Source organism: Primulina huaijiensis, chromosome 13, assembly GCF_012295235.1.
Source record: "Primulina huaijiensis isolate GDHJ02 chromosome 13, ASM1229523v2, whole genome shotgun sequence".
NCBI lineage: Eukaryota > Viridiplantae > Streptophyta > Magnoliopsida > Lamiales > Gesneriaceae > Primulina > Primulina huaijiensis.
Window position 1 is genome coordinate 13,441,609 of NC_133318.1, and position 27,564 is coordinate 13,469,172.

The 27,564-nt window shown below is 36.1% G+C and overlaps 1 protein-coding gene across 1 annotated transcript in view; it reads left to right on the top strand.

Annotated features, from left to right (window-relative positions):
• LOC140991234 (uncharacterized) overlaps positions 1 to 20,190 on the top strand; it is a 32,082-nt gene extending 11,892 nt beyond the window's left edge. The window contains exon 9 of the mRNA XM_073461173.1: positions 20,058 to 20,190. Coding sequence (XP_073317274.1) covers positions 20,058 to 20,190 — 133 coding nt within the window. The remainder of the gene's footprint in view (positions 1 to 20,057) is intronic.
• Positions 20,191 to 27,564: the final 7,374 nt, after the last annotated feature.

Sequence of the window (27,564 nt, forward strand, 5' to 3'; positions counted from 1 at the left end):
TCGGAGTCTTGATGGTTGACCTTGCTGGGCTGAAGGTGCACATGACCCGAGGACCAGCGCTTCTATTTTTCCGCACTTATGATTTACGTTAAATATTTTACGACTATTTATTTATGCTTTTGAGAGGTTTTGAGAGGTGATAGTATGAGCTATACTTTTCAAATTAATGCTTTTTAGGTTTGGTTTTATGTTTAAACTATTTCTTTGATTTTTTAAATATTAGTTGGCTGTTTTATTTTAAAAATGGTGTCAAAATATTTTATATTTGCATGTAAACATTTCAGCCGATCTTAGTAAGGGTTTGAAAAAAAAATTGTAGCACTTTTTAAGCAAAACGAGTAGTGGACGTTTCAATTATGGCTAGGATATCGTGATAACTGAATGAGTAAAATGAAGAACACAAAGATTTTTATGAATATTTAGAGACTTCAAATTCTACTATGTTACCCCTTCTATCTCAAGGATATGAATTCACTAAAAGATTTTGATTAATTACAATGGAATGTAGTAACCCACTTTAGTTGGACTTAAACATTTTCAAACTGAAAATCTTAGTCTTTCTTTTCACTTATCAGTTTAAAACTGAATAGAACGAAATAGTAGCCTGAATGCTACAATATATCAATGAAGTGTGAGCTATAATTTACTGAATTGAAACGAAAGTGAATCTCAGCTGATTGTTCTTGTTGTAATTGTTGTTCGTGATATTTCACACTGGTTCAACTCTCTTCACAACTGAACTCATCAGCTATATATAGTCTTCGATTTCAACGGTCACATTGAATGCATTTAATGATTAATATATGGTGAATCATCTTTTAGTCCATGTAGATGAATTTTTCTGACAGAGGTACGATGTATCGGACTGTTCTGCTTTTGTATGGACTATCAGTTTTTTGCTGAGATTCAAATTGCAACTGATGATGTGACTAACTGATCAGGAATCAAAATGGTTGACTAATCAGTTCTAACTGATATCCTTTCAATTTGAACGTTTCAGTTCAGTTTTCGGTTATACTATACCAGTTCTGCGAATAACACATTCAGTTCTTTAGATTTGGTATCGGTCAGTTCGTCAACTTTGAATTCATCAGTTTGAGACTTTAGTAATTCATTTGAAAACTTTATTTTGTTTACTTCAGTGTTACTTGGTCCATGAAGTTTGATAAGTTTCCTTTAGTTCAATTGCATTCTCTAGTTCAGGTCTTCTGTTCAGTTACTGATCAGTTTGTCAAACTCTGAAACTTATAAATTCCAACAAAACTGAATAAAAAAAACTGATAATCTGATAAGAACTATTTCAGTATGGGATCATATCAGTTTTGTTCAACTAGACCTATTCCGCTAAAATCAGTTTTCCTTAATTATTTGTTAACACCAAAACATAACAAATTCTTGATTCAACATTATTATTATTAGTAATCATGTTTTTTGTCATTAATTTAATTTTTATTGTTTCCATCAATATTAAAATTGATAATAAATAGTAAAAAAGTAATTTTTCTCTTATTATTTATTAATTATTGTTGTTATTATTTGTTAGGATCATATATTTATTTAGAGGAGATTCATAAATTTTAAGGTCCAAAATTAAGACGACGTAATCCAACTGCATGCGAATCTAGAGAATATGGATAATAACTAATTAATTTATTTTAATTGCTAAATTGATTATGTGATATGTTTATAGGATGTTTTAGTAGTTTTCTACTTGAATGCATTAAAATGTATTTTTAAAGGTTATTCGAGTTGTGATCGAGGAACGGAGACCGAGTGCTGATAAATGGAAAATATTTTTATTAAATAATTATTTTTAATTATTTAAATAAAGGTGATGCTTTCTCTTAATTTTGAAAATAAGGAGTTTTGAGGTGATTTTATATGTCGGGACGTAATTTTTATCGGTATACGATTTTTATAAAGTATACGAGCCCTCTCCGCTATCGTCCCTCGAATCGCCGCAACGTTTTAGTGCGTTAAACACGTAAAGACACTCCATATTCTTTCCTTTACTCATCGTCACACCATATTATGTATTTAATTATGTTTTGTATGAAAAACAAGTTGCACCTTTAATTATTTTCGTTTGTGCATCCAACATGAATTTTAAAGTATGTTGTTTTGATCCAAAATCATGATTTAAGTGTACATGAAAGGGCTTCCATGTATAGGATTAAAATGGTCATGTTTTACACGATTTTAAGGAGTCCAAAGACACACAAACACGCTGCACACAAGAAACAAAAGCTGGAACCAATCTTCTCGGTTGGTGATCTTAGGGCTCGGGTTCAAGGGAAGGTTTTCCATGGCTTGCCTTTGGTTAGACCAGGGCTAGGCTAGGGTCACGTATGGGTTAGGGAAGGAGTCCTAGCAACGCTAGGACTCGAGACAAGAGGCTGAGGAGGAGTCCTAGCAAGCTAGGACTTTACCCGAGAAGAATCGCGCTTACGCGCATGGGGTGCGCAGCCGCGCAAGGAAAGGTGGATCGGCCAGGGGGCTTCGGGCTGGGCTAGGTTGAGTCACAAGGGTCCTAAGAGGGTGCACAAGGTCTGGTTCAGGGGCTGGTCCGGTGGTTAGGGTCCTAGCATCACAAACGTAGAGTCCTAATGCTAAGGGGCTCTTGGCCGATTGCTTCATCTGATGTAGTGGCTTCGGTTGGGGCTTGGGGTCGAGTCCTAAGGGTGATATGGGTTCACGAGGGTCCAGGGGAGATCTGGTTCGAAGTTGGCTTGGGCTGGCTCAAAGATGGTTCATAGAAAACGTAAGTATGGCTCGAGTGGTTAGCTTGGTTCGACTTAGGGTTTTCTTCATGAACTAAAATTCAAAACATGGCTCAACGGGGGTCGAGTCATGGTTCACGAGGGCTAATTAAATATAAAAAGTATAAGTTTTTAATTTGAGAATTTTATAGTAAAGTTTGATTTGATTCGGGATTAAAACGCCTTAATATGTTATAATTAAAGAATAAATAAAAAGCCATCGATTTAAGCCAAATAAAAATATGAGAAAATTAAGTTAAGCTTAAATAATTATTTGGGATGGTCTAGAGTCAACAAAATTAAAAAAATTTCAAATTTGTGAAATTTTACGTTTAGGGGTAAAACGATAATTTTACGCCTGAAAATTAATAAACATCATGGCAGTGCTTTGAATGCTGTTTTATATGTTAAAATGATTATTTTGTATGTTTATGGAATTTTATGATGAAACGATAACGTTAAAAGATATGTTGCATACTTGGCTTAAAGAAAAAATTATGTGTATATGTATGGATTTTATAAAGTGATGAAAATATGAAATTTTGAATAATGTGAAGTAATTGTGACTAATACGATGATATGTTAATACGTAAGGACCAGGCTTAGTTGACGGGTGAGAGTGTCGCTGATGTCCTCACCGTCCAGTACTGTGGTTACATATAGATGGATCCATCGTCCCAATACGAATATGAATACGAAAGTCACAATTAACGATCTGAATTCAACGAAAAAGGAATACGTATATATGTATATGATGGAAATGAATATGAATATGTTGATGATGAGATGAATATGAATATGTTTATGTTGATATGAAAAAATGTTTAAAATTATGCATGTTCATGAAATGTATATGTTTAGTAAATGTATCTTCACTGTTGTATTTGATTGTATACGTATTATGTTGTTTTCAAAATTATGGTGTGTTGAGTCTTTAGACTCACTAAATGTGATTGATGCAGGTGAGTTTGATAATAATGATAATGGAGGCTTGATGGTTTGAAGCACCCCCTTTCCTCTTTTTATACACGGCGTTGGAACTTTCCCATTAGAGATCGTACCCGCGATCGAAGGCCGAAAAACCACCACCTCTTGAGCTTCCATTCGTGGGTTTAGACCGAGGACTAGCGCTAGTTTTCCGCACTAGTCTTATGTTTATGATTTATGATTTTTAAGTTGATGTTAAAGATATTTTACAACTTTGATTATGATTTTGAGTGGTTTTTGAGAGGTTGTTAGTTTTAGAAATTTTTCTAAGTTAGGAGTTGCAAACGATTGACGTTTTTATGTTGGAAAATATTTTCCTTTGGATTTTTAAATATTAGTTGATTGTTTTATTTTTAAAATGGTCCAAAAATATTTTATATATTTATTTATGTATTCGGCCAAAATTTTGTGTTGAAGGGAAAAAAAATTCTATTACTTTTTAAGAAAACGAGTAGTGGACGTTTCATAAATAATCTCAAAAATTATGTAAATATTTCGATTGGATTAGCAACATTAATTGTAATTCTTGTCGGTTGGGTATCAATAAGCTATCAGTTTGTCAATTCACGGATACTAACTAATAAGTTTAGAACACAAAAATGGCTTAAGTGTGTGTGATAAGTTAGGCTCTCAAAATAAAATGTTATGGCAGAGTAATTGATAAGTAAATAGCACAAGTTTTTTTCCTAGATTTTCGGAGACTTCAGTACTCATACTTCACCCCTTATTCATTGTTGAAGGATTCAACTAGACAACTTTGACAATTACAATATTTTGAAATTTCACACTTCAGCAGGACTTACACATTACCTAACTAAAATTCTTAGTACATCATTGACTTAAACAAATGAGAAGTAAGGCTTTTTACTCTAAGTTAAAAGGATTTTGCAAGACATTCTATGTACAAAAATGATCCTCAATAATAAGAATGAACAATTTAGCGTTTTCTTTCTATGATTAGTTGGGCTCTTGAAAATTGCTCGGTGAGGAAATCTTCATTCATACAACTTCCAAACCATAGCTAGATCCTCTCAATATGTACAAGGTCGGCCCTTCAGCATCTTGTGGCAATCAACTTTCTGAGCCTGATGAAGAAAGTGAAGATCCCATGCTACAAAATGTACTGAATCAGTTGCAAGATCTCTCCAAGTCCATCAGCAACTTGGACATCAAGCACTTTGCTCATACTATGACATTCGACAACTTCAAGTCACGGATCTTGAAGGACATAAGCTTTATTGGGAAACTTTGCAACAATCTTAGTTCCGACCAGCTCTAGAAAAAAATTCAAGCCACAAACATGAATGATGAACTATTAGTGTATTTTATAAAATTTAAAAATCACATGGATGTACGTCTTGATCACCTTCAGACTATCCTTGGAAGCCACCTGCAATAGATTCTTGAGTTTATGCAGTGTGGTGATGTCAAAAAAGAATAAATAAATTACAAGAAGTTAGAAGAACAAAAGAGAAGAACATAGAGAGCCAAATATGAAAAAAGTTGATGAGAGGAAAATAGATGAAGAGGAATATATATATAAAAAAAGATGCGGTGGAAGTCGTAGTAACGATTCAAGTCTTAGAAGATATATTTTGCTTTGTAAGTGTAATAGGTTTTAGTTTTTTGTGCACATTTAACAATGTCATTTCATTTACTCAATGAAATACATTTTCTTTTAATTGAATTTGATACTTAACTATTTTTATATAATAATTGTATTTAGTAATACAGCTTGGTTTTTCATCTCAAAAAGAGAGAAATAGTTAAGTTTAAATACCCTAGGTTTTGGCAATGACAAAAACAACGTCGAGCTGTTTCAGGTCTAACTATTATTCCCATATAATTACTGGACTAGAGCTGCTAGACAAAGTCAAGCCGTTCGTATTTTATCAAGAGCTAAAGCTACAAACATCAACAAAAGATCATCAATAGTATGTGTTTCTTAACAGACCGCTTTATCGAACAAATGCGTAGAGTCTGACAGTTCAATTATAACCAGTCAGACATTAATAAATCAAGATGGATACAACTGTTAGAGTAGGTGCCCGTCGAGCCAAGTGTTGGCCGAGTGTACACGATGAAACTCTACGTATAAACAATCTTTATTTTAATAATATTTGAAATTATTGTTTTGGCACATCTTTATATGTATACACATGCTAGTTGCATAGATAAAATCCTTGAATATACAAATAGTAGAAAGAATATGAGATGCTCATATGATGAGTATCATGAAACTCATATTCGGAATACTGTATATTCTAAACAGTTCTTAGTCGATTCAGCCGCCACTAAGAAAGATATAGGCCGCTCGAGTTTGAGACTAGTATCTGCGATGTGAGTAACATGTTTCATTGGTAGGGGACATTGTGATGTCTGAACATGCAGATAGGTGCTCCTGGTAGAGTGAACTGAACAACCCTCCATAAAAGACTTTTCAAGTGGTTCTCACTTATCGAGTGGAAACGTCCTAGTTTATGGTTGTACACCATTAGTCCTTATGACCCGGGACAACATTGAGACTCTATATGCTAGCATTGTACTTTGACTTGTTTACCGACTCATATGGGATCATCAGGTGGCAAGGTTGGGTGTTCTGTCGAAACATATAGGAGTTGATGCATTGTAGTCGGGGATTCACCGCTTATATTTGGGTATGGATATCCTATATGTATGTAGTATGAAATCTCTGATCAGAGTGTTGGTGGTACTTATGAAAGGGGTTTCATAGATTACACCATCGATGGAACTACGACATGACACATAGTATCGATTCTTTGACAGATCTCGATATATCAATAGTTGTCGAATCGGTCGGGATATATGAGATGAAAAGATCATACTGTACGCTAACCATAATTGAATGGTTCTTGCAGGCGCTATCATATGATACCTAGGGAATCATGTAAGCGATGATGCTAGGCGTGTAACATGATTGGTTGAGTACTATCAGACTTGAGTTCTGACGTTCTTATTATCAAGGAGTTGATAAGTAAGAATGGAGCAATTGGGGTATGCTCATATAAGGACATGTTTAGTCCCGAATCACATGGAGATGTGAACCCACTGATAGTTGTATCAATAAACCATTGAGGGCCACACAAATACTAGCTTTCTAGATCCCGTTGAGAAGTAAAATAGTTCAATGTGTTGAACGGCTTATAAAGGAGTTTATAAGCGTAAAAAAAATAGAAGTATGACTTCGATAAGGAGAATGTAACTTTTAATTTATGGAAGTGTTCCTAAATTAAAAGTTGGCCAATTCAATAATGTATTTGAAATTTGTGATTTTCATAAACATTATTATGGAATAAATTAAATTAATTCAAGTGTTGAATTAATTAAACACTAATGGGCCTAGTAGAGTCCAAATAATTAAATTATTTCAAGTGTTGAATTAATTAAACAACATTGGGACTTGTAGAGCCCAATTAGAAATAATTATTAAACTAGTGGCTTGAGTAAAATCAAGTAAAGTTTAAATGGTCTCAAATATGTTTGATACATTTAAATAAAAGTTCATGGGCCTTGTAATTGTTACAAGTCCAAATAGAATTGCATGCTTGGGAGATGAAGGGTTGGAGGCAACTTTTGAGTTAATGGCATGGCATGCACATGCAACTTTTTGCTTTAGCATTTCGAAAAACCAAAAAAGTTTCCTCCCCTTCTCTCATACACCTCAAGGGCCGAAATTTTGAAGCTTAATTCTCCTTCATTTTCTTCTTCAATTGTTGAAGAAAGAAAACACTTCTCAAAGAAAAATCATCTAATTTTTCTAGTGCAAAATTAGAGGGGAACTAGCTTGTTGGTGGTGGGCTTTATTTTGAGCAAGGAGTGCTAAAAGTAGGCTTGTAGATTGTCATCCCTTGAAGAGCTTAGTTGTTTGACAACTAAGTTGGAGCCACAATCAATCTTTTAAGATTGATAGGTATATTTCTCTAAACACACTATGTATGACATATTTTGTGTTATGTTATTTGCTACACTACTAGTGGGTGCTCGTTTTTTTTACTTGTTGAAAAACAATTTTTGAAGTTTCCGTTGCGCATCCGGGCACCGTAACCGATCCCCTTTCAACAACAACTCAAGTTTTTCGATTACTATCATAAATAGTGTCAAATAAAAAATAACATAAAATTCTCGATTGAGATTAATGCTTTCTAAATTGTCAAGAGTCGATCAACTTTTCAAAAACTAAAATAGCCCGAAGCAGAAAAAAGCAAAGGTTAATTAAATGAGAATTTAATAGATTTTACGATTAAAATATGCCGGAGGATAGCATATACGATCGTTGAAAAAGTTTTCCGACTGTTGGAAAACTTTGGGTATAAATTTGCAGATTTAGAACATCATAACGCCAAAGAAATCAACAAGTTCCAAGTTTTCACAATCTGAAATCTAAAAGATCTCGAGCACACTTATTCTTTATAAGATATCAAGCTGCTTACCTATCACACACCTATTTGTTCATTTTAGATCATCAAGGATCAACTTGTGTTATGCTATCAAGTCTAGCCATTCAAAGCTAACCATTGAAAAATTTGTTTTTTCTCGTGAACCGAGTGTCCTAAAATAAGCCATAACTTCATGTGTTGAGATATTACTAAGAATTTTGAATTAGACAGTGTGATAAGTCCTAGTCGAAGTGAGTTTGTACAAGATTTGTATAAATCAAACTCTTTTAGTGAATTCTTTCCTAAGTAGAAGAATGGGTTATGCATGAGTTGTTATCTCCGAACATCCGCAATATTTTGTACATTAATATTGCACATTTAGTTAAGTCTCCATTTATCTAGTTGTTGTGTTGATTTATTGCTTATATATTTTTTGTGGTCCAATTAAGTCTAATTGTTCAAGAAAGAGTTTTAATAACCAATGAAGGATCGTGTGCTGGGTACCAGAGGTGCTTCAAACACTATATTCTTCAAGAGCTACAATAGCTCGTGTTCTAAGCATGTTAACACCGATGAATTAAATCGAATTTGGTTAAAGTACAAAGTGGAAAATACTCGAAGTAATCTTTCGTGAAGAAAGCTGCTATATTTGAAAGCCTTTTAACTTGTGTAATCTGAATAACTGAAGAGCAGAGGATCAGTTCTATCATATATCAGTTCAATTATGTTGAAAGCTGAATTGACGGATGCTCTAACTGATCAAACCAGTTTGAAAACAATAGTTAAACAAGAAAATACACAAGATATGTTTATGGATGTTCGTAGACTTCAACTGCTCATACGTCACCTCTTCTATCACCTCGGGTAGGATTCACTACAAGATTTTGATTTATACAACAACTTGTACAAACCCACTCAGCTTAGGACTTACCCACTGCCCAACTGAACTCCTAGGCTAGATTGAAGGCAGCACCTCCCAGCCAACACTTGTTTAACGTCTGCGTGTCAAAACTACATACACAAGTTTAATGTCTTTGTGCAAGAATGTATTTGAGTAGTAGTGGTGAGTAAGTGTGTATGAAAACTGAACAATGTATACACAGGAAATGTGTTCTCACACACTGAGGGAAAAGAGCTTCTAAACTAAGCTTATATGACTTTGTGTATTCCCTCTGGGCTGATTGCTTCTTGTAAGCTGATAAGCAGTAAGCGTGCCCTCTCTTCTTTTACTCACTTCTGCTTTAGTCTTCACTGATCTTCTATTTATAGGCGTGAAGACTTGATCATACAGTGAGACTCAATTATTGTATCTGTTGCAGCTTGGATGTGTTACTTGAAATTTGTGTCTCGACTTTTCCAACAGTCTTCTAGAATATTTTGGCTTTATGCTTTGCTGCAACGTCCATTATTGCACTCTCAATAGTACATATGCTTTATACCCTTGTGCGTAGCTGGAATCCACTTTAGATAAACTTGTATTGATCTGCAACTGATTTGATTCCTAACTGATGCTCTTAAATGGTCATCTGAACTGATCTTCAGTTGGGCTGGTGAAATCAGTTGAACTGATTTCACTCTTTCAGTTGAATTGATCAGCTGAGCTCTTCATCAGTTGAGTTCTTCATCAGTTGGTCAGGTTTTTGAAGTTCTCCTGTTGAGCCACATATCAGCTGGATATCAGCTGAACTGTTCTTTGATATGTCAGTTGAGCTGATTCAGTTTTGGGAATCAGCTGGTACTTTTAGTTGCGTCTCGATAGCTTCATTTTCGGCTCAATTAACTGATCAGTTCAAAGCCTGATCAGTTCCAGCTTCCTACGCACTACAATAAATCATTAGAAACAAAATAACAAGTTTTGTTAACATCAAAATCAAGATTACGAACTTGAAATGTTCCAACAACCAATAATAATTAAAACCAGCTCAAGTTTTGAAAAATATAATAAAAAAAGTTATTATTATCACATCTAAACATTATTTCGATCCTAACAACAAATAATATTTTACTTTTTACTTTTTACATCTTTTATTTGGCATAAAATATCACAATTTTCATATCAATTATTTATGAACGTTTTCATATACGTTTGAAAAAATATAGTTGTCGTACGGATTCATGCATGCTTGTAATATGTTGCAAAATGACATAATCTAAACACGAAATGTGTAAACATCATACCCACACATTCATCACAATTAGCATTTTACTATTATTATATGATGTTTAATTTTCATTATACGTAATTATTAATGACAAATTTGCAACTTACCAAAAGAACTCAAATGACATAGAAGTTATAAATATTGATTGATGTTTTTATAAATACAATCAGTTGGCCTTATTAATTTAAATTATGCAGATAAAATAATTTAAAAAATTTGACAATGAAACAACAATAAGTCATCGTATTATTTTCACGAATCGACACGAGACAAGTTGATATGAAACGATTTCTTTAAGATTATTGCAAAAAAAATAAAAAAAAATTATTCAATAAATTGTAACAATTTTTTTTACTAAATCCGAACTCCTCCCATGAGAATAAACAGAATTAGTGGACAAAAGAAACATTATTAAAATATAAACACGGGTGATCTGTGGCTTTTTGAATTGGGAAAAATTGGGGAGTAGCATCACAAAATCTGAATAAGCTAGAATCAACAAATTTGGGTGTTGGATCTAAAAAATAATAGAAAATAAAGTTTTGAAAATATAAGAGAAAATTCACTAGTAGAATTTATGGTTTTTACTTCGTCACTGGTTACTTCGACGATTATTAATTATGAAGTAGTATATACCAATCAATTTCGGTAATAACATCGACGAAGTAAAATATTATTTTTTACTTCAAACACTCCGGTCTAATTCCGGACCGGTTTTCCCTCATTGAACCGACCAAATGTGAAGTAAAAATGGTATCCTATTACTTCACGTGCGTCTACTTCGACAATTATCTATCTATGACTTTATTGAATATGCGAAGTAAATCAAAAAAATTCTCTAGTGATTGCTCTGATCCGGTGGTGGATTTATGGACTCATGACAAGTAACTTGAATTTGCTGTTGGAAATTTAGCCTTAAAAATCTTGATAGATAAATAAAATTTTCACTTTTGGACAGCCTGAGAGGGAACGTTGTTTCCAGTACTTCAGGCACATTTAGTCGTATGCTCGTGAGAGAATCTGGTGGTTACTTTTTGACAGCTTTGTTCTGTTTTCTTCACGTAAAAGACATACATTTCAACTTTGGACGGTAGTTGAGTCCAATCAAACCCAAGCATGCGCAGCGTCTTCTATAATAAGTTACACTTTTTAAATGGTTACTTTGTTTCTTTACTCAAACTCAAAAAAACAAACTGTAAAGCCAATTTCATTAAGCATCAACTTTGACTATAATATTTTTTTTAAAAAATACTTACGACTGGAATGCTCTAGATTTCTTTAAAAAAATGGTAAAAATAGAACATATATAAGTGATTTAAATAATTTTCTTAAAGATTAATTAACACAAAAAAAAAAAAAAACTCCAGTAGTCCTCATGTTTGACAATTTGGGATTTGAAGAGATTAGAAAGTAAAAATACCATTGAATTTGGTTAGAATAATTTTAAGGAGAACATAGGATTTGATGACAAGGAGATTTGGTTTAATTTAAAAACTCCGAACAAAAATTGTTGAGTTTTCAATAAAATCATTCTAAATTTGCATAGTTGAACATAAATTTTTTTTGTCTTTCCCTTTTAGACTTTGATAAAGTATCCCTTTTTCCAAAATGATTTCAAGAAAATTTCATCATTTTTATTTTCGTGACAATTATTTCGAAGAACTAAAAATAATTTCATAATTCTACATATATATACACTAACGGATTGTGGTACACACGATGCACATGTCTCATAAAAATTAGAAAATGAAGTAATTTTTTTTAAAAAAAAATTAACATAAAATTTATTAATATTTTGAAATTGAAATGGTTGGAGAGAAAATAAAATTTAAAGAAAAATGTATTATATATAATTGGATGTGTTGGATGTAATAATTGTCTCCTTTGAGTAAATAAATCGAAACGTGGAACCTGAACTGTAATACGATTTAAAAGATTTCAGTTGCCTCGTTACCATTAACTATAACTTTTAGTAAAACGAAAAGCGCTCATTCCTACAATTGTTATCAGAGACAAAGTCAAATGTTCGATTCTCATTCATTGCAAGAAATACAATTATTTAGAGATAGATTGTTGGGTGCAATAATTTTCTCTAAGGTCCAGTAGGGTTATTGGATTTGATCCATACCGATGTGTGCGGTCCCCTTAGGATCACCACTAAGCATGGACATGCCTACTTCATCACATTTACCGATGATTTTTCGAGGTATGGGTATGTGTATTTGATGAAATACAAGTCTGAAGCCTTTGAAAGGTTCAAAGAATTCAGAAGTGAAGTAGAGAAACAATTGGGACGAAGCATCAAGACACTTCGATTGGATCGAGGTGGTGAGTACTTGAGTGCCGAGTTCCAAGAGTATCTCTCGCAGTGGACTCTGCCTGCTACAGCGCAGTTGAATGGTTTTTCAGAGCGTCGTAACCGGACTTTGATGGACAGTTTTGGGGATATGCGCTTGAGAAAGCGGCACTGTTGTTGAACAATGTCCATTCAAATACAGTTGATAAGACACCATATGAGATATGGATGGGTAAGCCTCCCAAATATTCTTATCTTAGAATATGTGGATGCCCTGCTTATGCGAAGCAGGTAGTGAGAGATAAATTGGTTAGTCGATCCATTTTATGTTACTTTGTGGAATATCCAATGAATTCAGTTGGATATTATTTCTATCATCCCCAAGAAACAAAGGTGTTTCTAGGAATGCCACCTTTTTGGAAAAACAATTTCGATTGGATAGAAAAGGGGAGATGATAGAACTCGAAGAGGTTCGAGAGACACCCACGATTGTAGAACCCACACACGAAGAGCCTAGAGAGGAGATACAAGCTCCTAGAAGATCCGAGAGAGTCTCGATACCACCTATGAGGTATGGTCTGATTCTTGGAGAGGGCCATGATGAGCCTAACCATGGATGTGATCCAATGACCTTCAAGGAAGCGTTATCTGATGCCGATTCATCCAAGTGGCTTGAAGCTATGGAATCTGAGATGAATTCTATGCATTCGAACCAAGTGTGGAATCTTGTGGATCCACCTGAGGGAAGTGTTCCCATAGGGTGTAAATAGATTTACAAGAGGAAACTTGGGACGAATGGGAAGTATTGACCTTCAAAGCGCGATTGGTAGCAAAAGGTTATACTCAGAGACAATGAGTTGACTATGAGGAAACATTTTCTCCAGTTGCTATGTTCAAGTCTAAAAGGATATTGCTACCCATAGCTGCATGGTATGACTATGAGATTTGGCAGATGGATGTAAAGTGAAACGTCTGCTTATTCGTTTTCTTAAAAAGTACTAGAAATTTTTTTTACAACTCTCAAACTTTCGGCCTATACATATACATATACATAAATTACTTTTGCACCATTTTAAAATAAAACATCCAACAATTATTTGAAAACCCCAAAGAAAATGGACTAAACATGAAGTCGTTAATCATTTTACCAAACCTAAAAAGCAATAAAATTTGAAAAATATAGCACATACTAAACCTCTCAAAATCTCTCAAAACATAACTAAAAAGTCGTAAAATCTTTTAACATAAACTTAAACATAAATGCGGAAAATAAAGCGCTGGTCCTCGGGTCATGTGCACCTTCAGTCCAGTCGGGTCAACCATCAAGACCTCCCACAACATTATTATCATATTCACCTGTATCAACACACCTAGTGAGTCTAAAAACTCCACACAACATATCCTTGGTAACAAGTAATACATATAAAACCACATGCAACAGTGAAAAATACTTGTACTTAAAGTAACATTTTCATTACAAAGCATAAACTTTAGATAAAAACATTTTCATAACATTTTCATGATGCATAAACATATCCATATTCATATTTGTATCCATATTCATATTCATATTCATATTCATGTTCATGTTCGTGTTTGTTGAATTCAGATCGTGATTGTGACTCGTATTCTTAATCGTATTGGGGCGATGGATCCATCTAGAGAAAACCACAGTACTGGACGGCGGGGACACCAGCGACACTCTCACTAGTCAACTGAGCCTTGGCCAACGTATTAACATATTCGTATTCGTTTTCGTATCCGTATCCAAGGAAACACGATCGTCGGGCTTCGACTGGGACCATAACCCTCACGATATCTCCAACATGTAGTAGTCACAATCCCTTCACATCCCAAATAATGATTTAAGCTTAAATTAAAATTCTCACAATTTTATTTAGCTTAAAAGCTAGGCTTTTTAATTAATTCGTAACTAGTCGTTTTATCAGTGTTTTAATCCCGAAAAAATCCCAAACTTTAATATAAAATTCCTAAGGACTTACTCAAGCCCTGCCCTAGAACCCAGGCAGAGCCCCACATCCCCTGCGCAACAGCTGAACCCTGCGCGCATGCCCCATGAATCTCGGGTAGGAGTCCTTGTTAGCAAGGACTCCTCCCAGCCTCCAAGCTCGAGTCCTAGCATGGCTAGGACTCTACCTTGGACTCATTCACGGACGTGGATAGCCCCTGGTCCCAACCAAACCAAGCCCAGCCCCTAAAACATATGAACCGAACCCCCATGACAGCAACACGATTCAGCTTGTGTTTTGTTCTTGTTGCAGCGTGTTTGTGTGGTTCTAGGACATCCTAAATTCGTGTAAAACAATACCATAACACTTCCTAATCATGGCAGCTCCTTACACAATACATAAACATGATTTAGGTGATAAAAAACTCAAGTTTGGAACCCCTACACATCCAATTTCGAAAACAAATCAAAGTGTTACTTGATTTCCATAATTTTCATGCATACAAATATAATATGGTGTGATGATGTTTTGAAGGAAAGAATAGGCGTGCCTTTGCGTTTTAAACGCACGAAAAACTGTTGACGATTGCGAAGAACGGAGCAAGAACCGTGGCTTGAAATCTCCTTGAAATTTTTCGGATTTTTCCTCAAAATATTTGTGTGTGGTGAGTGCTGTGAGTTTAGATGTGTTTTTCAGAAAAGGTGAGGCGTGTGGAATTCCGAAAGTAGGTGTGAATGAGTGTGGGGTGTGGGGAGGGTTTTAAGTATAATATATACTAATTAAACACTAACAAGGCTTTAGGCCTATCAAGCCAACAATTTAGGCCCATTAGTCTTAATTAGGATTTAATTAAATATAAAAATAGTTTTGGTAAAAATAAGTTTGTAAATTTAATAGCCGAGTTGCCAAAAAGTTCGTATTTTTTTTGTTGAAAAACCAACACCGATAAAATTTACGTCCCGGCATATAAAATTACCTCAAAACTCCTTATTTTCAAAAATAAGAAAAACCCACAATCATATTTTAAATAATTAAAAACAATTATTTAATAAAAACATTTTACGTTTTTCAGCCTTCGGTCTCCGTTCTTCGGTCGCAACTTGAATAATCCTCGTTTTTATGCATCATGACAATTAAATTCTATTTAACATATAATCATGCATGTCACATAATCAATTAAGCAATTAAATCATTTAATTACTTATTTTTTTTTCATATTTCTTAGATTTGAATGCCGTTGGGTTACGTCGTCTTAATTTTGGACCTTACAATTCCTCCCCTTCTTAAATAAAGTTTTGTCCTCGAAATTAGAACTTACCGAATAGTTCTGGATAGCGATTCTTCAAGTCTCTCTCGGTTTCCCAAGTGGCTTCTTCTTCCGAGTGATTCAGCCACTTGACCTTAACCATTGGAATGACTTTGTTTCGGAGTCTCCTTTCTTGTCTTGCCAAGATTTGGACAGATCTTTCTTCATATGTCATATTTGAAGTCAATTGTAGAGGTTCATAGTTTAGCACATGTGACGAGTTTGACATGTACTTCCGCAGCATCGAAATATGGAACACATTGTGAACTCCGAATATCATTGGTGGCAACGCCACTCTATAAGCTAGTGTCCCAATATCCTCTCTAAAATATCGAATGGACAAATAAATCTTGGACTAATCTTGCCTTTCTTGCCAAAACGCATAACACTTTTCATAGGTGCTATATTCACAAATACATGGTCTCCCACTGCAAACTCTAAATCCGTCTTTTATCTGCATAACTCTTTTGTCGGCTTTGCGTCGTCTTCATTCGATCACGAATTTTGACTACAAGCTCGGTAGTCTCTTCAATCACATCTGGACCAATCTCTCTTCTTTCACCAACCTCGTCCCAATGAATAGAAGATCTACATTTTCTTCCATAAAATACCTCGAAAGGAGCCATCCCAATAGATGATTGGAAGCTATTGTTGTAGGTAAACTCCACTAGAGGTAATTTCGGATCCCAACTGCCTTGGAAGTCCATAATACAAGCCCGCAGTAGATCTTCTAGAATATGTATAACTCTCTCATACTGACCATCGGTTTGAGGATGAAATGTTGTACTGAATAATAACTTGGTCCCCATCGCTGCATGTAAGCTCTTCCAAAAAGATGACGTAAATCTCGGATCTCTGTCAGACACAATAGATACAGGAATTCTATGTAGACGTACTATCTCTCGAATATATAAGTCAGCGTATTGAATCATGGTAAAAGTCGTCTTAATAGGTATAAAATGCGTTGATTTTTTAAGACGATCAAATATCAGCCATATAGCATTGAATCCCTTAACAGTCTTTGGTAATCCAACAACAAAGTCCATAGTGATGTTTTCCCATTTCTACTCGGGGATGGGAAGTGGCTTAAGTTCTCCCGCTGGTCTTTGATGCTCTGCTTTAACTTGTTGACATGTCAAACACCTGGATACAAACTTCAGAATGTCTCTCTTCATGCCTGGCCTCCAATATAACAACTGCAAATCTTTGTACATTTTCGTGCTACCCGGGTGAATGGAATAAGGTGTGTCATGAGCTTCCTTCATAATAAGATCTCTCAAAGAATCGTCACTAGGAACCCATAATCGATCTCGATAACGAACTATACCATCCATCTCTGAATATAATTTCCGACCCTTGGCTTCATCTCTGGCTCTCCACTTTTGCAATTACTCATCGGTAGACTGTTCATAACGAATTCTGTATCTTAAAGTCGACTGTACTGATAATGTGGCAAGATTAGGGGCCTCATTCCTAGCATAGACTGTAAGCTCAAACCGATGTATCTCGGACTGCAACGGTCTTTGAAGTGATAATTGAGTGATAACTGCTGCTTTTCTACTCAGTGCATCTGCCACAACATTAGCTTTCCCCGGGTGATAGCTAATCTCACAGTCGTAGTCTTTTACTAACTCAAGTCTGCGTTGTCTCATATTCAGTTCCTTTTGGGTGAAGAAGTATTTCAGACTTTTATGATCGGTGAATATTTTGCAATTCTCCCCATAAAGGTAGTGTCTCCAAATCTTCAATGCAAAAACTACTGCTACAAGCTCAAAATCTTGAGTAGGGTAGTTTTTTCCGTGAATTTTCAACCGTCTCGACGCATAAGCTATAACTCGGTATTTTGCATCAGAACTGCGCCTAAACCAAGTTTAGAAGCAAAAATATAGAACATATTCCCCTTGCCCTGATGGCATAGATAAAACTGGCGCTGAAATCAAGGCTTGTTTCAACTTGTCAAAACTGTCTTGACACTCAGATCCCCAAATAAACTTTGCATTCTTCTTAGTGAAGGATGTCAATGGTGCTGCAATGGATGAGAATCCCTTGATGAATTAGCGATAATAGCCAGCTAGTCCCAAGAAACTGCGAATCTCGGTAACACTCTTCGGTAATGGCCACTCTTTCACTGCCTCGACTTTACTTGGATCAACTTCAACGCCATCACTAGAAATGATGTGGCCTAAGAAAGCCACCCTATCAAGCCAAAACTCGCACTTTCTGAATTTTGCATAAATTTTTCTATCTAGTATTACTTGCAGTGCTGTCCTAAAATGACGACTATGCTCCTTTTTATTCCTCGAATAGATCAATATATCATCAATGAAAACTATAATAAACTGATCTAGATACGGCTGAAATACGCGATTCATGAGATCCATGAAGATCGCTGGCGCATTAGTCAGACCGAATGGCATGACCATAAACTTGTAGTGCCCATATCTAGTACGAAATGTCGTCTTGTGAACATCCGACTCCTTCACTTTCAACTGATGGTATCCGGATCGAAGATCAATCTTAGAAAATATCGATGCTCCTTGCAACTGATCAAATAAATCTTCAATTCTTGGCAGTGGATACTTATTTTTGATAGTGACCCTGTTAGGCTCTCGATAATCAATGCATAGACGCATACTACCATCTTTCTTTTTCACAAATAATACCGGTGCGCCCCATGGAGAATAACTAGGGCGAATAAAACCCTTGTCCAGCAACTCTTGGATTTGATCTTTTAATTCTTTCATTTCAGCGGGTGCTAGACGATAAGGTACTTTAGATATAGGAACAGTGCCCGGCATTAGATCGATTGAGAATTCTACTTCACGATCGGGTGGGACTCCGGAAACGTCTTCGGGAAAGACGCTAGGAAAATCTCTAACAATATCTACATCTTCCAACTTCCGACTGATAGGTGCATGTGCAGTGGTAACACATGCTAGAAAAGCTTGACACCCGTGTTTAATAAGCTTCCTTGCACATAGACAAGAGATGATGTGCGGCATTTGCTTGTTTCTCGCCGCTTCAAAGACAAAAAATTTGCCACTAGACGGTCGAATAGACACAGATCGCTGACTAAAATCAATCGAAGCTCCATTCGCTAATAATTAATCCATCCCAAGTATGATATCAAATTCGGGCATAGGAAGCACAATAAGATCTGTCCGAACCACATCTTTGCACAAACGAAGCTCCAGATCTTTGACAATTCTAGATGTGAGCATTTGATCACCGGAAGAAATAGAAACTTCAAAACCCAAACCCATATCTTGATGAGTAATATTCAGTCTTTTGATGAAGGTTTCAGTTATGAATGAATGTGTAGCTCCGGAATCTAACAAAGCATAGGTAGCTACTACTTGAATGATAATCCTCCCTGCGGTCAAAACGTCTTTTAAATATTTTCGTGCTGAAGCTTAAGGATTTACTATCATTAATTTTCCAAAGGCTAGGTGAAGATTTCGTGTTGAACTTAAGCATTTCTTGAAAAATTTCATTTTAGTCATTCAATTTTTTTGAAACTCGCATTCTAGTCCCCTTTTTTTTCCGAATATTTTCAATTTAACCCTTATTTTATTTCAAAAATTCTGATTTTAGCCCTTAATATTTCGAGAATTACATTTTTGATCCTTTAAGAATTCAGAAATTGCACTTCGGTCCCTTATCTTGCGAAATTGCCCATTTGGCCCCTTATAAATTCGGAACCCTCAGAAGATCCTTTAATTATGATTCCCTTTTAATTTTGGCCCCAAGCTTTTTATTTGTAATTACTTCATCCTTAACATAAATTAAGGCACCAAATTAAATATCGTTCTAGGGTTTTCTAATTCGTATCTTAAATCCAACTAGGGTAGAACATGCAACCTAAATTCCACTAGGTTAGATCTTGTTCCCAATTCAATTCTGATAACATTTTAACATTTCATGCAAATAAAGGCAATATAAAAATGTTAAATGACTAGGTTACCCGTGATGAGCGTAGTGTCTGCCTTCTCTTCAGCTTCCTCGGCATTCATAACGTATGCTCGTCCCATAATAGGTGCATTATTCTTTGGGCAGTCCGCTGCTTTGTGCCCTTCTTGCTTGCATATGAAACACCTAGAAGTACCCAACACACATGGTCCATAGTGTAGTCAATTGCACTTCTTGCATGGTTGTCCTTCTGCCGTATTTGGTGCTGCAGGTGGTGGCTTTGCCAGTGCTTGCTTCTTGACATGACCTTGGGGCTTTTGAGGCCCTTGAGGTCTATGAGGACCCATATATGGCTTCTTATTTGGTTGATTGTTGTTCTGATGTTGCTGTCTCTTGCGCTGTAACTCAAACTCGATGTCCTTCAAGGATTGCTCAGACTGGAATGCATAAGTGACTGCAGTGGCATAATCTGAAGGACGCATCATCATAACATTATTTCGTATGGTAGGTCGTAGACCATCCATGAAGTGTCTAAGCTTTTCTTCGGCATCCTTGGCAATAAGGGGTACAAAGTGACAACCCCTATTGAATTTCTTAACAAATTCAGCAACAGTAGCGTCTCCCTGACGGAGAGTCATAAATTCCCTCTTTAATCGGCTTCTAACAACAACAGTAAAATATTTCTCGTAGAATATAGTTTTGAATTGAGCCCAAGTAAGTGTGGCAAGGTTAACACCCTGCTCGGCTCTTTCCCACCATAAATAAGCGTCATCCCTAAACAGATAAGTAGTACACCTCACACGGTCAGCATCCCTCATATCCAGATAGCGAAAGTGTACCTCGAGTGAACGAATCCAACCCTCCGCAAAAAAAAGATCAGTAGTGCCAGAAAATTCCTTCGGCGCTAGCCTCCGGAACTGATCATATATATCATGTTGTGGCCTCGGTGCCTGCTGTAACTGCTGCTGCAACTGCTGTTGCTGTTGTAACTGTTGCTCAAAGACACGAGCCATCCCCTCTAAAGCACGATTAGACGCATCCCCTGGAGGAGGAGGTGGTGGTGGTGCATTCCCTTGATGATTCACGCTGTTCTCGGCTTGATTCTCATTAATAGGGGCACGTCTAGGAGGCATTTTATCTGAATGTTTTCCAAATTCTAACGTAACCAACATGCATTTAAATATAAGTTTTCAAATCATGTGACATATCCTACTTCATTTTTAGCAACTTACGCATGCAAAGCATAAATACTCAAAAAGCTAGTAAGCATGTAACGTAAACATATTATTCATGTCAATATGCAGGTAACATCATATCAAATCATATAAAGCATGTAAAACTTACAAATTGAGGCTTGACGACGGATCTTTCCGACGCTGATGGTGGCACAATCCTTTACAGGACCTTTGCTCTGATACCAACCGAAACTTCTGCTTATTCGTTTTCTTAAAAAGTGCTAGAAATTTTTTTTTTACAACTCTCAAACTTTCGGCCTATACATATACATATACATAAATTACTTTTGCACCATTTTAAAATAAAACATTCAACTATTATTTGAAATTCCAAAGAAAATGGACTAAACATGAAGTCGTTAATATTTTATCAAACCTAAAAAGCAATAAAATTTAAAAAGTATAGCCCATATTAAACCTCTCAAAATCTCTCAAAACATAACTAAAAATGTCGTAAAATCTTTTAACATAAACTTAAACATAAATGCGAAAAATAAAGCGCTGGTCCTCGGGTCATGTGCACCTTTAGTCCAGTCGGGTCAACCATCAAGACCTCCCACAACATTATTATCATATTCACCTGCATCAACACACCTAGTGAGTCTAAAGACTCAACACAACATATCCTTGGTAACAAGTGATACATATAAAACCTCATGCAACAGTGAAAAATACTTGTACTTAAAATAATATTTTCATGACAATGCATAAACTTTAGATAAAAACATTTTCATGATGCATAAACGTATCCATATTCATATCCATATTCATATTCATATTCAAGTTCGTGTTTGTTGAATTCAGATCGTGATTGTGACTCGTAATCTTAATCGTATTGGGGCGATGGATCCATCTAGAGAAAACCACAGTACTGGGCGGCGGAAACACCAGCGACACTCTCACCAGTCAACTGGGCCTTGGCCAACGTATTAACATATTCGTATTTGTATCCGTATCCAAGGAAACACGATCGTCGGGCTTCGACTGGAACCATAACCTTCACGATATCTCCAACATGTAGTAGTCACAATCCCTTCACATCCTTCAACATGTTATCATCACTTAATAAAAATCATGCATATACATATCGTTTTATTTTTTGAAACCAATCATGCAACATATCTTTTAAATGTCCAATTTAAAACTTAATAATTAATGAACATTTAAAAATCATATTTCACATGTAAAAATTCATAAACATCCATAATCATTTAAAATAATCATATTAGCATATAAAATAGTATTTAGGACACTGCCATGATGTTTACTAATTTTCCGGTGTAAAAAGACTGTTTTACCCCTAGACGTGACATTTTACATTTTTAACTTTTTCTTGATTTCTTTGACTCTAACATGTCCCAAATAATTATTTAAGCTTAAATTAAAATTTCCACAATTTTATTTAGTTTAAAAACTAAGCTTTTTAATTAATTCATAACTAGTCGTTTTATCGGTGTTTTAATCCCGAAAAAATCCCAAACTTTAATATAAAATTCCTAAACTCTAAACTTAGTCTTTTTATATTATTTTAGCCCTTATGAACCACGACTCGACCCCCATGAGCCGTTTTTCAATAATTTAAGTTTAGAAAACCCTCACTTGACCCTATTTGGTTAGCCCCGAGTCATCTTTCGATTTTCTCGAGCCGCCCTCGAACCAAAATGAACCAGACCCTTACCAACACCCTTAGACACCCTACTGGACCTTAGGAACCCATGGAAACCACCCTTAGCCCCAAATCCGATCCATAACTACTTGCACCTGCACTGGCCGAGAATTTCTTATGGACATGGACTCTTGTTCTAGCTTCAAGGACCCTACCAACGACCCCAACCACTGAACCAACCTGTTGTGCACTGACTTAAGACACTAAGGACTCACTCAAGCCCAGCCCTAGAACCCAGGCCGAGCTCCACATCCCCTGCGCAACAGCTGAACCCTGTGCGCATGCCCCATGAATCTCGGGTAGGAGTCCTTGTTAGCAAGGACTCCTCCCAGCCTCCAAGCTCGAGTCCTAGCATGGCTAGGACTCTACCTTGGACTCACTCACGGACGTGGCTATCCCTTGCTCCCAACCGAACCAAGCCCAACCCCTAAAACATATGAACCAAACCCCCATGACAGCAACACGATTCAGCTTGTGTTTTGTTCTTGTTGCAGCGTGTTTGTGTGGTTCTAGGACACCCTAAATTCATGTAAAACAATACCATAACACTTCCTAATCATGGAAACTCCTTACACAATACATAAACATGATTTAGGTGATCAAAAACTCAAGTTTGGAACCCCTACACATGCAATTTCGAAAACAATTCAAAGTGTTACTTGATTTCCATACTTTTCATGCATAAAAATATAATATGATGTGATGATGTTTTGAAAGAAAGAATAGGCGTGCCTTTACGTTTTAAACGCACGAAAAACTATTGACGATTGCGAAGAACGAAGCAAGAACCGTGGCTTGAAATATCCTTGAAATTTTTCGGCTTTTTCCTCAAAATATTTGTGTGTGAGTTCTGTGAGTTTTGATGTGTTTTTCAGAAAAGGTGAGGCGTGTGGAATTCAGAAAGTAGGCGTGAATGAGTGTGGGATTTGGGGAGGGTTTTAAGAATAATATATACTAATTAAACAACAAGGCTTTAGGCCTATCAAGCCAACAATTTAGGCCCATTAGTTTTAATTAAGATTTAATTAAATATAAAAACTGTAAGGTCCAAAATTAAGACGACGTAATCCAACTGCATACGAATATAGAAAATAATAGAAAATGAGTAATTAATTATTTTAATGGCTTAATTAATTATGTGACATATTTGTTTATTTGTAATTTGAGATGTTTTAATTGTCATCATGCATAAAATAGTATTTTTAAGGAATATTCAAGCGACGATCGAGGAACGGGGATCGAGGACGGATAAATGTAAAATGTTTTTATTAAATAATTATTTTTAATTATTTAAAAGATGGTTGATGCTTTTTAGTATTTTTTAAAAAAAATAATGGGGTTTTGAGGTGATTTTATACGCCGGGACGTAAACTTTATTGGTGTTGGTTTTTCAACTAAAATGCGAGTTTTTTTTTTTGGCAAACCGGCTAATAAATTCACATATTTAATAAAAGAAAAACATTGTTAATATTTTAATCATGTCCTAATTGGACTAATGGGCTTAATTTAATTGGCTTAATAGGCCAAAGCCTATTTAGTAGTTAATTAGTATATAATACATGATTAAGTTCCCTTAAACCCTACAATTCTTCACTCCTAGCACTTCAAGGAATCGGCCACACCTCTTTTAAAATCTAAAAAACACTCCCCACCCCTCACACAACACAACACACAAGGCAATACACAAAGCTTGAAGGAATTCGAAGGTACCAAGGATTCAAGCCAAGGTTTCGCGTCCCGTTCTTCGTCGTCAACGGATATTCGAGCGTATATAACGCAAAGGCATACCTTAATCTTCCTTTTCTCATCCATCATATCATAATATGGTTTTAATTAATGTGTGCATGAAGAGCATGAATTTATTTTCTGAAGTTTCGGATTTATGGCATGCACAAGTTGTAAACTCATGTTCTTTGATTTAAATTCATGTTTTATATTGTAAGGGACTGCCATGATGATAGGACATGATCCAGAGGTGTTTTTACACGAATTTGAAAGACCCTAAACTCACCTAAATCGCTGCACCTCAAGCAACTCTCCTTAAAACCGTAAATTGCTGTCATGAGCTTGGGGGTGATCCGGTTCACGAGGGAGGGGCTGGCAGGGTCTTGGCTTGGGTCAGGGCTCGTCCAGGGACTGTCAAGGGGTAGGGCGAGAGTCCTAGCCAAGCTAGGACTCGAACCAAAGGCTAGGGAAAGAGTCCTAGCCATGCTAGGACTCTACCCGAGATTTCGCGCAGGGAGTTGCGCAGGGTTGCGCTGCTGCCAGGGGCTTGGGGGCTCGGTCTGGGGCTCAAGCGCTGGGCCAAGTCGATGCACTAGAGTCCTAGGAGGGTGCACGGGGGGTGGTGCAAGGGCTGGGCTCGTTGGTTCAGGGGTTGGGACGCAAATTGTAGAGTCCTATCACCACTAGGAGTCTCGGCCAGAATGTGGGGGTCTTGGGGTGGCTCGTTTTTGTGGTTTGGATGGGTATCTTAGTGGTTTAAGGGTACAGTAGTCTAGTTCTGGGGGTTGGGCAAGTTTTGGTTTGACATTGTTTGGGGGTAACTCGTAAAAATCGAGAGTTGGCTCGGGAGTGAAAATTATGTGTCAATTATGGTTTTTAGAAATAAAAAAAATTGGAAAACGACTCACGGGGGTCGAGTCGTGGTCCATAAGGGCTAAAATAATATAAAAAGACTAAATTTAGAATTTAGGAATTTTAAATTAAAGTTTGGGATTTTTCGGGATTAAAACACCGTCAAAACTATTAATTAATGATAAATAAAAAAGTCTAATATTTAAGCTAAATAAAATTATGGGAAAATTAATTTAGGCTTAAATAATTATTAGGGACATGTTAGAGTCAATGAATTTAAGAAAAAGTCAAATTCGAGAAATTTTACGTCTAGGGGTAAAACGGTCTTTTTACACCTAGAAATTAGTAATCGTCATGGCAGTGCCCTAAATACTATTTTTATCATATTATGGTTATTTTTAAATGTATATGAGATGTTCATGATTTAATTATGATTTTTAAATGTCCATGGGATTTTTACGATTTAAGGAAGACATTTAAAAATACATGTTGCATGCTTGGTTTCAAAAAAGAAAAAAAAATGTAAAGGCTATTCATGATTTTTCTAAAGTAATGAGCATGAAAAATGTTGAAGGAAGTGAATTGATTGTGACTAATTCGTTAATGGTGGGGATATCGTGAGGGTTATGATCCCAGTGGGAGCCCGACGATCGTGTTTACATCATTGCGAATATGTGGTAACGGTTATGTGGTAACGGATTTGTTGTAACGGTAAGAATGGGAATGTCGTGAGGGGAAAAGGCCTCAGAGGGAGCCCATTTATGGGAAAAGGCCCAGAGGGAACCCCGACGATCGTATTTCTATTCGAATCATGATAGGCCAAGGCTCAGTTGACCGGTGAGAGTGTTGCTGATGTCCCCGCCGCCCAGAACTGTGGTTACATGTAGATGGATCCATCGACTCTTATGATCATGATCAGGAAAGTCACAATTAACGATCTGAATTCAACAAAGGAAAAGGAAAAGGAAAAAGGGAAAAGGAAAATGTTTATGATCATGTTAAAATGTTTTTATGTCATGATAAGGAAAAATGAAAAAGAGTAAGATTTATTTATGCATGTCATGAAATTTTATTTTTACCTAAAAGTATTTTCACTGTTGCATGTGGTTTTATATGTATTATTTGTTATAAAGATTTTGGTGTGTTGAGTCTTTGGACTCACTAGGTGTGATGGATGCAGGTGAGTTTGAGGGAGGTCTTGACGGATGAACTGACTGGACTGAAGGTGCAAACAACCCGAGGACCAGCGCTTCTACTTATTTCCGCACTTATGACTTATGAATCATGATTTATAATTAAAGATTTTGAGACTAGTTATTTATGCTTTTTGAGAGATTTTTGAGAGGTTTAGTATGTGTTATTCTTTTCAAATTATGGTTTTTAGGTTTGGTAAAACAAATTGACGATTTCATTTCTATGACTATTTCGTTGATATTTCATTTTAAAGGGTAAAATATTTTATAAAAATATTTTCATGGGATGAACGAAATTTAGAAAAAAAAAAAATTTTCTAGTAATTTTAAAGAAATAAAAAGGGCAGGACGTTTCAGTTGGTATCAGAGCAAAGGTCCTGTAAAGGGTTGTGCCACCATCAGCGCCGGAATGATCAGTCGGCAAGCCTCAAATCGTAAGTATACATGCTTTATATGATTATATGACGTTACCTGCATTATGTCATGAATAAGGTGTTTATGTTACATGTTTATTATTTTTGAGTATTATTGCTTTTCATGCTTAAAATGCAAATTAAGTTAGGATATGTCACATGATTAGGGAACTTAGATTTAAATGCATATTGGTTACGTTAGAATTTTGAAAAAATTCAGATAAAATACCTCCTAGACGTGTCCTTGTTAATGGAAACCAAGCAGAGAAGAGTGTGAATCATCAAGGAAACTGACCTCCACCACCACCACCACCAGGGGATGCTGCTACTCGTGCTTTGGAGGGGATGGCTCGACTTTTCGAGCAGCAGTTACAACAGCAGCATTTACAGCTGCAGTTACAGCAGATGCAGCAGCAGCAGCTACAGCAGCCACCTAGGCCACATCATGATATATATGACCAGTTCCGGATGCTAGGGCCGAAGGAATTTTCTGGCACTACCGATCCCTTTGCTGCTGAAAGTTGGATCCGTTCACTCGAGGTACACTTTCGATACCTGGATATGGGAGATGTGGATCGTGTGAGGTGTACCACTTATTTGTTTAGAGATGACGCTTCTTTGTGGTGGGAAGGATCCGAGCAGGGTGTGGACCTTGCTACACTCACTTGGGCTCAATTCAAGACAAAACTCTATG